At 38.2% G+C, this 15,285-nt stretch overlaps 2 protein-coding genes across 2 annotated transcripts; one reads left to right on the top strand and one right to left on the bottom strand.

The window, feature by feature from the left end:
* The first annotated feature begins 1,634 nt into the window (after positions 1 to 1,634).
* Positions 1,635 to 3,929, top strand: SUB1 (calcium ion binding protein). The gene is made up of 2 exons (XM_010278055.3): positions 1,635 to 1,823; positions 1,939 to 3,929. The coding sequence occupies exon 2, from the start codon at positions 1,984 to 1,986 to the stop codon at positions 3,643 to 3,645; it is 1,662 nt and encodes a 553-aa protein (XP_010276357.1). The 5' UTR covers positions 1,635 to 1,823; positions 1,939 to 1,983; the 3' UTR covers positions 3,646 to 3,929.
* Positions 3,930 to 7,980: 4,051 nt separating this feature from the next.
* LOC104611126 (BURP domain-containing protein 6-like) lies at positions 7,981 to 9,869 on the bottom strand. The gene is made up of 3 exons (XM_010278056.3): positions 9,510 to 9,869; positions 9,240 to 9,348; positions 7,981 to 9,158 (listed from the first exon to the last, which is right to left on the bottom strand). Exons 1-3 carry the CDS (start codon positions 9,546 to 9,548, stop codon positions 8,218 to 8,220), a joined length of 1,089 nt encoding a protein of 362 aa, XP_010276358.1. The 5' UTR covers positions 9,549 to 9,869; the 3' UTR covers positions 7,981 to 8,217.
* Between the last annotated feature and the right edge of the window lie 5,416 nt (positions 9,870 to 15,285).

Here is a 15,285-nt window from a genome sequence, read left to right as displayed (position 1 = left end):
CTCTCGGCCGGTCTATGCCTCGGCCAACTAACGCTTTAGCTGGTTGTTCTCCTCCTGAGAGGTCTTGAGTTGCTGAAAAAGGACCTCGACTTTGTTGCACAGGTCGACAGCGGTGGAAGACGTCTACAAGGAGCAAACCATCGGCAAATAAGAAAGAAAAGTGAAGAAAAAATGACTAAGTATAAAGAGAAGAAACCTCACCTCTGCTAGCCGATCCAGCAAAGTATCTTGAACCCCTTGGACGGTCACCTGGGTCCAGGACTACCTATCCCCTGTCAGGAGCATTCCGGTCACTAGGGCTTGGCCAACCCCTAGGGTGCTAAGGGTGCCACTCTCCCTGACACTCCAGTCGGGCAAAAGACTCTACGAGCCGCCAACGGCATGTCGTCGCAGCAGTCAAAAGAATGGGGCCTCGACTGCCGAGAACCCCAGCAGTGCCCTCGGCTTGGTGGTCCTTCACTACCAGTTTCTTCCCCCTCAAAGCTTGAGGGGCCTTTGACCAAGGCGGTTTCTTTGGGGTGGACCTCTTCGATGGCCCCTCTTGGTAGACTTCGTCATCTACATGAGATGTTCCTTGATGCCACCGTTCATCTCTATAATACACAAAGAAATAAGTCAGAACAAGGACAAAGTAAAACGAGAAGACGACACAGATAGCCAACAACAAGAGTGCCCATATTGGACGTATTAGTTGTGTAGTGGGCTATAAAACTAATGATAAGTGATAAAATACAAGGGATTTACAATTGTGGGCAAAGTGTTTTATAATTAGTGTGGAGCATTATTATTGGTTTCACAACCTGCTGAACGGCTATTGCATTTGGCTAATTTCTATGTGATATTAACTCATTAAATAATAAAATAAAAAAATTATATTGACAATTACCCATTCATTGATTACAAGTTTTTCCAGTATCATGTCTTTTTTAATATCATAATCGAACTTTAATATTTTTATTTCCGTTTTATAAAAATGGGTCCATGTTATTCGAACCATAAATTAATTTTTACTGATATATATTGGACGGTGGAGATCATCGGGATGTGTCAAGGGTTCTCTTAGGGCCTACTAGTTGGTGGGTCCTCCGCGTAAGATTCAAATATGATTATTGAGTTGCACCTGAGCAGGTTAATTCTCAATAAGTCAGTAATGAGCTTCGATTTGCAATCAGGGGTGCAACTTGAGTGGACCTAATTCGATCTGGAACTAACGCAGCTCGCAATTTTAAATGGACTGGGTTTGGATTTTAGGGCCTCGGACTGGCCCAAAATCTTAGGCTTTTTTATTTTTTGGCCAGGCCCAAGCCTATTCCTTGAATAGCTTCAACAATTGGAACTTGCTCTCAGGCTCAGGCTGGGCTCGTACCTTAGGCCTAATTCTTTGGGTTGGCCCAGCCCGCCCAACTTGTACCCCTATTTCTGACCGCACTGTCCAACAGACAACGTGGATGGAGATGGACCATGGACGTTGTGGAAAGGCTTCCGTAATTTTGTTTAAAATTCAGTGGGCTAATTAGAAGTAACCATGGTCTTCAACTCTTTCGTAATTTTGTTCAAAATTCATGGGCTAAAAGTATCACTTTCTTCATCCGTAATTTTTTCAAAATTTATGGGCTCAATGAAACATTGCTTCACTCTCCTCCTCTCTCTCTCTCTCTCTCTCTCAAAGTCAAAACATTTAGCAAAAATCCAACTGTACTCTCACCCTCTCGTCCCTGCTCTACTGCCTTTTTTATTCTTTTCAAAAAGATAAAGAGAACCACGGAGTAGTAACTCGGAGCTCTCTCTCTCTCTTCATAATCGATTGCATCGACAGATCGAAGGTAAGGAAAACCATTCTTAGAAATTTCTACTTTTTTTTTCGTGTTCTATTTTTGTTTCATTGATTTTTCTTGAACTCCTTTCACTTGAATTAATTTTCTTCTACTTCGACTTAAGATCTCTTCCGAGATTCTGGAATTAGGGTTCTCAGAAACCCAATAAATGAAAGAAGCGAGCCCGACAGAGCCAATAGGGCAGAACCTTATCAAACTCATCAGCAATGTCTGCTTCTCCGTCTTCGTCTTCTCCGTCCTTATATTTACTGTAATTGCGATTACCTACCAACCTCCCGATCCATGGCTTCAATCGTCCAAAGCCCTTACCAGGGTTTTCACAGAAGTTGAGAACGCTACTTTCAAAATCGACGGTTCCGTCCTCCCAACCGGCGAGGATGTCGGCATTGCCCCTGTCGTATCACCATCCGCCGTTGTTCAGATCACCGAAGCCTCAATTGAGAAATCTGAAGAGAAAATGGTGAACTTGAGTTCTCTTCCAAGCTGCGACGAATCTCTGAAGACTGTCAATTGTTCTGATCCGCGTGTCCTGATTGCCATAGAGAAGTTTAATCTTAAGATCTTCAAATCGATCGTGTTCTTGGAATATCAGACGCCAGTAAATGGATCGAAACCGAATGAATGTGATGTGGCCTGGAAGTTTCGGAACAAGAAGGAGAAGTCTTGGCGCAAGTACAGGGATTTCAGGAGGTTTAGGATCGGTATCGGAGAGAATTGTAGCTACAGAGTTACCGGTGCCAATGGCTGGCATTCGGGGATAAACGCTAGGCGGCCAAGGCCTAAATTGAATTCGACAAAGAGCACAGGAGCTCCCAAGGCTTCTTTGGCTATTCGCGATGATGAGATCAATGACACTATCCCTACTGTTGGATCGGAGGCTGCTTTCAGGAAGGGGAGGTATCTGTACTATTCGCGTGGGGGGGATTACTGTAAAGGAATGAATCACTTCCTCTGGAGTTTCTTGTGTGGTCTTGGAGAGGCACAGTTTCTGAACAGAACATTTGTTATGGATCTGAGTATGTGCTTGGCCGCAACCTATAATCCGAGTAACAAGGATGAGGAAGGAAAGGATTTCCGGTACTACTTTGATTTTGAGCATCTTAAGGAGACGGCTTCAATTGTGGAGGAAGGAGAGTTTCTGAAGGATTGGAAGAAATGGGATAAGACCCATAAGAAGAAGATCCCCATTAGGAAGGTTGCAAGCTACAAGGTTACATCAATGCAACTTAAAAGGGATAAGAGCACAATTATATGGCGGCAATTCGATGCACCGGAGCCGGAGAATTACTGGTACAGAGTCTGTGAAGGGCAGGCTGCAAAGTATGTGCAGAGACCCTGGCATGCTATATGGAAGTCAAAGAGACTGATGAATATTGTTTCTGAGATTAGTGGGCGGATGGACTGGGATTTTGATGCAGTTCATGTTGTTCGAGGAGAAAAGGCACAGAATAAGGAGCTCTGGCCACATTTAGATGGTGATACATCTCCAGGTGCCCTCTTAGAGAAGCTTAAAGGGATGATTCAGCCTTGGAGAAATCTGTATATTGCTACCAATGAACCATTCTATAACTATTTTGATAAGTTAAGGTCTCAATACAAAGTCCATTTGCTTGATGATTACAAGGAGTTATGGGGAAATACCAGTGAGTGGTACAATGAGACCAAGCTCTTGAATGACGGACGCCCTGTTGAATTCGATGGGTATATGAGAGTGGCAGTGGACACTGAGGTCCTGTACAGGGCAAAGACACGTGTAGAGACATTCTATAATTTGACAAAGGATTGCAAGGATGGCATCAATACATGCTGACCCAAGGCGGAGGCAGAACCTTTACCAGGTTGATGTTGAGAATGGAATAGCTGCAAGACTTCTTGGTCAATTGCTTGATAATCTACTTTTCATTCTTTTTTTTTTTTTTTTGAGGTAAGAATACTGCAAAGATCTTTTCAGGCCTGTTGTTTTGTTGTTCTTCTATTATATTCATTTACCCCATTGTCTACATCAGGCTGATTTCTGTATGATATATTCAACAATTTTTGTCATTGATTCCTTATATTTATATCCTACTATATCTTGTAGAGATACACTAAAAATGGCTCAAATCCCTTTCTGTATTTGTCTTACCCTACATAACCATTTTAAAGAAACCAAACAAGACAAGCAAGACGAGAGAAGGGGAGGTATTGATGATAATTAAAGGTTATGGATCACATTTTCAAGCAGCTGAACTGATGGAATCACATGCAGCAGATCCAGATGTTGAAAGTTCATGTAAAAGAATAGTAGTTTTTCTAGCCTAATCTTCATCATTTTAGAAGAAAAAAATGGTAGGCCCTCCCCTGTGGTACCATGGTGAGATAAAATTAAGGTTAATGGTGAATTGTTTTTGTCTCATTGTGGCCGTCATTCCCCAAATTTTCGAAGGACAGATTGATACTGAGCTAGGATTGTTGCACTTAGAATGCCTTCTGCTTTGTTTGCAATACATCCATCTTACAACAAGGGTTCATACTGCAATTAGGAATGCAATTCCAGAGTAGGAACTATTAGAGGGTCCTGAACAGACCATTAACTTGGTGGGTAAATTTATACAGTGCCAACCCATGAATATCTGACAATTAGGAAGCTATGGATCTTAGCAAACTGTCTCAAGTTTGTTGCAGTTTGATAATAAGTAGCTACTTCAAATAATTTGATATTGAAAATCCAGCTTGACATTCCCAACCACAGAAATTTGGTGTAATATAACTTGACCCCTTAACATCAGATAAAAAACAATCTCCAAGCTTTGGTAATTTGGGCCATTCTTTACCATCTATTAATTTCCACTCTCAGCATCTTGTTTAAATACGAGAAAGAGGTACTACAATGTCCTAAGTCTGAATTTCAATTGTTCTTTACCATCTATATATATTCTTGAGATATTGAATAAATGAACTACAACAGGAACAATATTCTCCTTCGGAGGTTGCTGAAAGAAAAAACAGATTAGGTTTTGGAATATTTTGTGATTCCCAACTTTACAGGTTATACTCTGAGGCTCTGAGATATTGAATAAATGAAGTCACCAGGTAGCTTCTTCAGTTACAACTTGCAGTTTTTCAATTCCGTCGACCTCGACTGAAGGGGGTCTATTAGAATGTTGATACATTACTTCCATTATTAAATGGGATATAAGAATGTTTACACTCTCTGAATAGGTGAGAAGTCACACTCATACGAGTCTAAAATTTGTTGAGCCTTAGAAGAATGATAAGGATGAGGCCCCATACGTATTCCTCCTCCATTACCAAACATGAAACACCTCTTATCAGAGTAGGTTATGATCAAGACTTAATAGCGGTTGATGATACACAGATATGGCTCCTTGCACCGGTGCTCCTATGAATTGGTTAACCTGTACCTGTCCCCCGTATTATAAGCTATTTCCATGAGAAACATCTAAGGTGGTAATTTGCCAACCCCAATCTGTATGAAAATCTTGTTGATTTGGCGGGTTTTTTTTGGAAAACAAAGTCATACGTATTGATGAATACACTCTCTAGAGGCTGTTAATGGATTCGGAAAGTCTGAAACTGTCATTGGTTTCAATTATCTTGAACTTGTATAGATGTTAGAACTTGTATCCGATCAATAAGCGTATTGGATGCGGATTTAGCCTCCTCCAATCTAATTAAAATTCTAGTCGGATGGGGAGATGGGGTTATAACCAATGTTTTTGAACCGTAGTTGACCTGGATGGTCGGACCATTCATGCGACTGGTTCCGTTTTATCCCAAACTTGGCATTTGGTCAAAAGTCGTTGAATTAGTCAATGAAACGTTGACCCAGACGGTTTGACTGTTAAACTGTTCGACTTGTAAAGTTTTAAAATTGAAAAATCTCAGATCTGAGACTGAGAGAAATCTCAGATCTATGCAGATCTGTCTTTCTCGTGTGAGAAGGTGAGAGAGATCTGAGATGTGTGAGATAGATATGCGCGAGACGGTGAGAGAGAGTAAGATTTGAAACTGAGAAATCTCAGATCTGCCACCATGGCAGCCGCTGTTTCCATTGTAGTTTGCCATCGTCGTCATCATCATTGTTGCCGCTGTAAGTCACCGTCACCGTTGCAAGCCAGCAACTTGCAAGTCCTCGTCCTCCTCCTCCTCATCTTCTTCTTCTTCTTCTTCTTCTTCTTCTTCTAAACTCTTTCGGTTCAGCTAACAATTTTCTCAAATCTCTCTCATTCAAAGTTTTAACCCTTATTTTCTCTTATATAGTATGCATCTTACCATAATATTCCAATCTAATGGGTAAAATGTTCAAACCGTTCGAACTGTTTGACCTGGACGATCGAACCATTGACTCGGAAACCGGTGGCCAGAACGGTTCCGTTTCCAGGTCAGTTTTTAAAACCTTAGTTATAACTCATGAGTTTAATATTCTATGTTTATATAAATTCATTATATATGTATAGGTTAAAAAGTAGTTATTTTTTTAAAAACCTTTTTTTTTTCCGAGTTCCACATATCAGATTTCAAATTTTTAGAGCTAAATCCAATCCAAATCCAATTTGATTACAGTACTAACTGATGGTGCGTGATCTAGATGCTCTTAGCTATAGGGCAGCTCAGACGTCTGTCGCCAAATAGGTCACTCGAACTGCAAAGAAAGGGATGTATCAAAGAACCCGGGGTGGCTAACCCGGCGAGATTGCTCTGATGCTTAAGTTAGTAATAGTATATGCGAGCTAAAAGTTTGAGAACAAGGAGAGCTAGAATGCATAAATCGTGCGTACCTTTTCGTGTCATTGGGGTTGGTACCTTTATATAGGCTTTGTTTGGCATGGGTTTCACGCAATGCATCCAAGATTTTCAGGAAGTTGCCTAACCGGTCCGAGATCCCCGGAGGTAACCGCCACGCATGTTGGCCATCCTCCGGAACACTCGGTATGTGGGCCAACTTTCGAGAAACTTGGGAGTGTCGGGATATGCATACCGAATTTGTTGGTGAGCACAACTCGTTGGTCACCTCCTGGACCCCAATCAAGTCGGCAAGCCCTCGAGGGAGGTTGCTCCTCGCGTCGAGGTCACATCGGCCAGTGACGAGGTGCTACAAGTCGACCATAGACGAGGTGCTCCTAGCCGGCCTAAGTTGTGGTCGAAGTCGCTAGGTTGGTGGTAAAGGCAGGTCGCCAGGTCGGGACGAAGACAAAAAAATACGATCTGGGACTCTAAATCATTGCCTAGGTGGCATTTGGGTGTTGCCCAGCTATTTTGGGATGCCATGTGTCACAATGTCATTGGAGGGCCAAATCCACCCTCATCACTAACCCTATTTTGTTTTAAAATCCATTGATGTTTTTGAAATCCATCAAAGTTCTGATAGGAGATCATATTATATAAAGTGAACATTTGCTTTGATCTTGATGCAGTTTATAAAAGCTAAATCAAATCATCATATATGTTAACTTATATCTTTACCCTTTTATCTCGCCATTATAGATATTTTTGCAAATATGTTTTTCAAATCAGAAATTCGAAAACACATTATTAAAATCTTTTTTGGTAAAAGAAATATAGGTCTTATATCTCGATAATACTGCCTAGGGCTGGGGTACCTTAGTCTCAGGTAAGTACCCATTGCCAAGTTTGGATCTGCTAACAATACCATTGGTCAGTTCATCCAGCCACACATCCGGAATATATCTGCTAGAATAATATATGGATAAGAAGATATTACCGGTCCAAAATGGGATTACTTGCTGGTTCTGGATCCACGTCCACAGTGTTTTAAATGTAAACAATAATACTGAAATACATGGTTTTCAAAATCGGATTGGACCAGATGGTTGAACTAGAAAAATCGGGAAACGGTTAGGTGATTGGTTCCATTTTACCCTAGAACCGTTATTTTGTCAAAAATCGTTGATTTGGTCAGTAAATTGCTGACCCAGGTGGTTTTGGTCATTTTTATTTTTTTAATTTTTTGTCAGAACGGGCCATTCATTCAGTTTGAATGGTAAGACCATTCAACCCAGGAACCCAGACCCCTAACCGGTTCATTATCCGATTCGATTTTAAAAACTTGCTGAAATGTCTAGCAAAGACTAAGAAATCCCAAGACTACTCCAATCATCACCGATCCACTTCAACAAATGGATTTAAATAGTAAATAATGGGCATATTTTTGTTTAGATTTATATGCTCGTATCTTTAAATATATTTTACATGTAAAAATCTGAAAACTACTTAAAGCAAAGCAGCTAGCAATGGATATGTCTGATAAGGGAAATAAGCTAATGTGGTGTGGAGAACGGGCACACTCTTTTATATATAAAGTAGTGCAATAGCCAAACTAAAGGCTGCGAGCTTAGACATACTACAAAAGTTGAAAGCTCTATTTCAGCTTCTGGCTTGGAAACCAAGCAATAGTATCCTCCCGAAGGAGGTGGCAGATAGGCACAGTCCCGGGCTTAACCTTGAGTAATCGGAAGGCCAAGTGCTGAGGATTCCATTTAGACGTATCTGTGTGACACACAGCAATTGCCTTGGCTTTCACCCCATTGGCACCAACCAATGGAACCAAGTATGACCTCGTTCTCTGTATCAAATGGCAGTAGTACACAGAGTATGGGTAGTTCAGACTATGGCACACCACTGGATTGTCGACCATTTTCTGTAGGCCTGAGCCAATCATGTACTGCTGTTTCAGGATCTTCTTCCCACCATTATCAACCTCTGCAGACTTGGCCCAAATCCTTTTCCCCAGCTTTGAAGTGCTGAAGTCGATCATTGATTCTAAGGATGTTGCACAATGCTTGTTCTCTCCATCTTGCGCAGGCGCCTCGCATACCTTGATCGTCTCCTCCATCGCCTCTGCTGCTACCGAGTGCTGCTTGACTCTGAATCGACGTAAAATTTCAGGTAACTTGTTTGATGAGAAGGGTATGGAGTCTGCAACCTGGCGTGGTAAGAAGGTTGCTCTGTTTCTGGTTCCAGTGATATCCAGATTCATCTTTGTGCCTTGGCGCAAGCTTTCGTCCAAGAAGTAATAAGCAACGTTGGGATCAAGATGGAACTTGTCCTTGGAGGCCAGAGACTTTGCATAGTTCACGTTGGATCCATGAGAGTTTCCATAGTTTACATTGAACCCATATGCAACATTGTCATCTGGGTGAAACACAGTCTCCATTCCAACACCTGATCCATGAAGATCTCTGTAGTTTAAGTTGAACCCATGAGAGTTTCCATAGTTTACATTGAACCCATATGCAACGTTGTCATCTGGCTGCAGTACAGCATTTACATTAGATCTGCTGGTTGGCTTCAAATTTCCATCTGAAAATTCAACAACAAAGCTCAAAATAAGAAGCTACTACTAAACCAAATTGGTAAATTTCCTTAATTCTTGAGGCAAACCAGGCCGTAAAAGATCCCGGATTGATTTCGGCATGGGAGCATTGGACACTGATTTCCAGTAAACCTCTGAAGGTAGCAGGTCTGCATGGCTTACTGCAACTGTAGCATGCTGCACGCATAAATTTGGAAGAGAAAATTACTATTCAATAACAAACTTGGTAATAGTAAACTACACATCTCACATCTGTATAATTCAGTAGAGAAGGGTAAAGAAACAATGGACAATGCAAACTGATGGTTTCAAAGAAGAAAATCAACCGGAATTCTCACCACAAGGAAAGCAATGATGGGTAGAAAAGGAAACCCCATTGAAGGGCTTGGCTAATTGGCTTGGAAATTGATAAACAACCAGAAGAAAATCAACACAGAGCTACGTCTGATCTGAGTAAGTTGCGAGCAGAGAAAGGGGAGAGAGCTTAATTTATATTGTATTAAGCACCCAATTGGCAGTATGTACCGACGCCATGGATGCCTCACTAAGTGGTGGATGCATTCATTCACGGGGCTCACAGCCCCACCAGGACGCGGAGAGGAATATTAGTACAGAAAATTTCCCCAGCAGGAGCCCTACTAGTACTAGTCCACTGAGAATATCAATGGATATAGATATATTAGCTCTGTACTTGTCTTGGAATGAGGGCATGGCCATGGCCGCCCAATAATAGTCCAGTGACCTCGAAGTTGCAACCCTATCAAATAAAACTGTCGGTTTCATTTCACACTTGTATTTGAGAACAGCACAAAAATCTGCCTGAATGGAGACAATGTGTAGCAGCATGCAGCCTGTCTGGCCTCGGTTGTCATTGATACCTAAAAATCCGAGGCCCCATCTCATATTCAACCCAATTATTTTATATTTGGATGATATATTTATGTAATCGGATGAAACTCAGATTTTATTATTGATTTAAATATATAAAATTTATATATAATAAATCCATTATGTTATATTTATATTAATTTATTGTATATAAAAGTTGAATGTAATTCACTTTTTATTTTTTATATTTTAAAAAATTAAAGTGAAATCAAATTAAATTTAAATTCAATCCAGGTCCAATCAATTTTCTAATCGGATGTAAATTTTCAATAATCCGGTTGGATTCGGATTTTGTTGAATCCAATCCGATTACAGCCTTAGCTCATGGGACTTTGGGCCAGGCAGGGCCTGGCTTAAGCTATTCTTGCTTGGTGTGAGTCCACTGGCTCATCTCCGCTCAGTGAACTACAACCTCAGCTAAGGGTGTCAATGGACCGGTTTTGGATTAGACCCCTTTCAGTCCAAAATCAATTTAGATAAATTGGACGGATCAACAAGACATATTGGATTGGACCAGTCCGATCCAAAATATTAATTAAATTGGATTGGACCAGTATGATCCAAAATATTAATTAAATTGGATTGGACCTGGTCTGTCTGTAACAAGTTTATATTAGATTGGGTTGGATTAAGCCAATACCTGGTCCATTGATATAAGATAACAATATATGTGTCAATGGACCGGATTTGGGTTGAAACCAATCTAAATCGAAATGAATTTGAACAGATTGGACAGTCCAAATATTGAATTGGACCGGTCCAAATTGGTGCAAAACATTCATTGGATTGAATTGGACCTGGTCCATTTATAATGGACTCACATTGGACTGGATCGCATTGGACCAAATTCAGTCCAGTTGACACCCCTAACCTCAGCTATACTCTTTTTGAAGGGGCAAATCAGCTATACTCTTCAGTTTTTTTTTTTTTTTTTTTGTTAAAAAGGGATCAGTCGTGAATTTTACTAAGAAACTGGATTGGCCCCTCCAAAGTTAAATTTGAGCTTAGGTTGGCCCCAAACCAAGTCCAACACACCCATTAGCATCCCCACCTGCATGGGGCCATGGCCCATGGCCCATGGGCAACTCTTTCATTATTTTCTGACTGAAGAATAGTCTCCATCACAGCTATCATGGGGTCAGATTCCACTAGAATAGATAAGAAGCATGTCGCCTAATGGAAAAAAACAATTCAAGGAAATTTAAGATCTAGGTCAGATACATGAAATAATCAATTAAGACCAGAATGAATTGGTGGGAAAAAAACAAGAAAAATACAGGATAACTGTGTTCTTGTCTGATCTCAATGACTCTATTGGGGTACCTCAGATAAAGATCAGGTAATTCCTATCAACCCATATCATGGTTGATGTTTAACTAATGATTATTGGAACAATCCTATCAATTGAGAGCCCTAGCTCAACAACTTGAATACTCGTTTAAATGATCAAGCAAGTTAGAAGAAAGTAATGTGGCAGACATATTGGAGTAGCCACTTACTCTGCCAGGTGTTTGATAGTCATCTTGACATCCTTAGTTCCTTACCAGATGACTCCTATTATTGTAACTATAGGGCAATTTAGATTTTAGACAGACAATCCATCAATATTTGGCTAGACTGAGGCTTTTGTGTCGGCAAAGTGGGTTAGTGCCATTGTCCACTGATGGAAGGACTACCACTACTACAGCCAATTTGGCCGCCAGCAGAAAGATAAACTACTGCCCTATATCACTATAATCCCTTCTCTGTTTAACTTTTTATCTTTTAGGCTAGGAAAAATATCCTTAATTGGGTCAAGACTAAATGTAAAGAAATGGATAAGATCCTTCCCAGGATGTATTTATACCTTGTCCATGCATTGGTGGGTACCCGTGTAAACACTTATTTTATCAATAAATAATGTGTAACTATGTTCTACAGACAATATATGTATTATTTTATATTTAATTTTTGTTTTTAATTCAGTTTTTTATTTTATTTATAACAAATATTAAAGATTGCAATGTAAGGTCAAAAAGGGGGGTTTTCATGAAATTAGTGGGGCAAAGCTCCTAGGCATGTTATGCATAAATATCGAAAAGTTACCTAAAAAAATCACCTCAATCGAACATCAGAGTGCAAAGTTATGGCCCCCAAAAGTTTGCTTACATATTTGGTGTGCAATCTGTGACCCAATCACTGGGTTGGACAGTTTTTTACTTGGTCAATGGTTTTTGACAAATTTCCAGGTTTTTACTAGAATCGGTCCTAGAATCATGGCCGAGTAATGCTGGTCCTCACCAGCACAATGCAATTTTTGGGTAGGGAACTCCTACCAACCAAACGCTACCAACACTATTCCAACAAGCCATTGCAGCCGGCCATTGCGAACATCTCCCTTGTCATTCATGGGAAGATGTTCCCAATGTGCGATTATAGTGGCCAGTTGGAACATGTTGGGAGCATCTTATTGGTAGCAGATTTGAACTCTCAAATATAAAATTTGGGGTGTTTGATAACATCTGAATTCTTTGTCTATAGTGTAATAACGAGCTTCTTAATTTTTTTTTTCAGAACTATTAGCCTATGAGCCTATGAATGAACAGTGACAAGCAAGGTTCAAAGTATAAAAAACGCCAAGTGTATCGGAAAGGCAATTTTAAGAGATGTATCAAGATACACCTTGGATACACATGCGTATCGGAGAAAAACTAAGATATGCTTGAAAACACTATAAATACTTTAATAAATCATAAAAATGCGTCAATAACACTAAATATAAGACCTCAATGAGGTGTATATAAATTAATATGTTTTAATGGTTTTATGAAGAAATATATTGTAGTTACTTATAATTTCATTAAAAATCCCATACTTAACTATAATTTATAAATTATAATTCTTAAGTTTTAATGTTTTTCAACCATAAAACATGCATTGACACAACTTTTAAGTGAAAATATAATTTATAATTATTTATTATTTAAATAATTTTTATTTATTATTTATTTCCAAAAATTATAAAAAATAAATAAACATTATATAATATATTCAAAAAATAGTTATTAAAGAAGAAACTTCAATTGCTTTGTGGATATGATATATGATCCATAGAATTATAATATATTCAATCATTGTGATCAAATGATAAAATATAAATATTTATTTTTTTATTTTTTTAATTCTAAAAATATAAAAATAAAAAATAATTATTAAAGAAGAAATTTCAATTGGTTTGTGGATATGATAGATCATCCATATAATTATAATATATTCAATTGTTGTGATCAAATGGTAAAATATAATTAATTATTATCTATTTTTTTAATTATAAAAATATAAAAAAATCAAAAAAATATTAAAAAAGAAATTTCAATTGCTCTGTGGATATGATAGATAAATTCATAGATCTAAAACATATTTAATCTTTATAAGCAGAGAAAAATTATATTTTCAAATTTTATGTTAATTTATATTTTCCCCAAATATCTTCGTGAAATTTTCATAAATCTACTGATAACACAAAAAAAAATGTGATTTTGAATGTAAGAAATGTAGATCAACATAAATTTAAACATTCAAGAAAAAAAGAAATCACAAGATATTATAAAAAATTAAAAAAAAAACTTACCTATTTTTGCCATATTTTTTCAAAATCTGAAAAAAACTTAAAAAAAAATAACGATTCACACTTGTTTCTTGCAAAATTTTGTAAATCTAGCACTCTAGGAATGAGATTTGGAGTTTTAGAGTCATTTGAGGGTGAAATAAAGCTTATTTTAGGGAAAAGAAGCTTGTTTCCTCCTTTATTTTTTTTTAGTTTGTCTTTTCTTTTTCATCGATACGGCCCGATATGGGTCTAATATGCATGAAAAATACAAGATGCCCGATTTCCATGCACATCCCGTACATGTTTTTCAAAGATATGATAAGATACGCTCTATATCTGGTGTACCATGTCGAAATTTTAAACCTTGGTGACAAGTGAGAAACCTTGGCCTCTAACTTCCAGTGTCATAATGAGGAACACATGCCAATATAAGGGGATTGTTTTCAAAAACAAAAACAACTGCTACATAACAAAATTGTATTGTTTTTTTTTCTAACATGGCAATTATCTTTGATTTTGAACACAAAACTAACCATGTTCAACGAATTCAGATTAGTTGAAGGCAATGGCTGTTTAGCGGGTTGTGAAACCAATGATAATGTTCCTCGTGAACCCCCACTATAAAAGGTGTAGGTATTACTGGCCTGAAACATTATCATCTGTTCCATGGAGTGTTTTTTTTTTTTTTTTGGTGCAAAGAAGTCATGCTGATTATTATACTCTTGAATACTTTATTATTTAATTATTTTATCAATGAAAATACAGAGCAATAATTCATTAAGTTCGTTCACTTTAACCATTACCAAACGACCTCTTAAATTCCAACCAGATGACAGCCATATCTGGAAGGAAAAAGGAGGTAAAATAGTAATTGTCCTGAGAACTAAGTCCCCTCTCAAAAAAACAAACCTTCCTCCACATTTCATATAAATTATACAAATTGACCCCTTCTCTTAGTTTGAGTTGAGATGTTAATAAAAAAGGATAAAGTGATGTTAAAAAAAAATAATTTTGCCTAAACTTTAGAATATTAAAATATGCATTAACCTAAAAAGCATAAAAATTTCAATGGGATAAAAAAATTAGAGGAAATATCTTCAAACAACGCCACTTCTCTCTCCTCTCCCCCCTCCCTCTCACCAAATCTGTAATTATTTTTGTTTCTCCCATCATCATCGTCGTTGTTATTGTTATTATTATTTAGAATTTAACATTCTCTCCTCTAGGAATCCATTAAAATTTTGACAAAAATTCACTCTAAACCTATCAAAGTTGCACCTTAAGGCTATGTTTGGTTTGAAGGAAAAGGTATGAAAAAGTTAAAAAAACATATACAAGATTTATAAAAGTTTTCCTACTTTTCTCTATTTTTTCCTTCAAACCAAACACAGCCTTATCTATTCAAACTAAGGAAAGAACTAGAAGGAAAAAAAAAAAAAAAAGTGTGTATAACTTATCCAAAACTTGAAGTTGTCTTTCATTTTTAAATAAAGTAAGACAATCATTTGTCGTTTACCTCAATATGTTAGTCGACCACTCCCAAGCTCCAGGAGGGAGTTCACCTCCAATGGGCGCAACTTAAACTGTCTCATCTATACCCGGATATCCAACCCGAACTTCTGCATGGTTTGGACGAC

This window comes from Nelumbo nucifera, chromosome 2, assembly GCF_055504915.1.
Source record: "Nelumbo nucifera cultivar China Antique chromosome 2, China Antique-T2T, whole genome shotgun sequence".
Lineage (NCBI taxonomy): Eukaryota > Viridiplantae > Streptophyta > Magnoliopsida > Proteales > Nelumbonaceae > Nelumbo > Nelumbo nucifera.
This window is presented reverse-complemented; position numbering and strand designations above follow the sequence as displayed.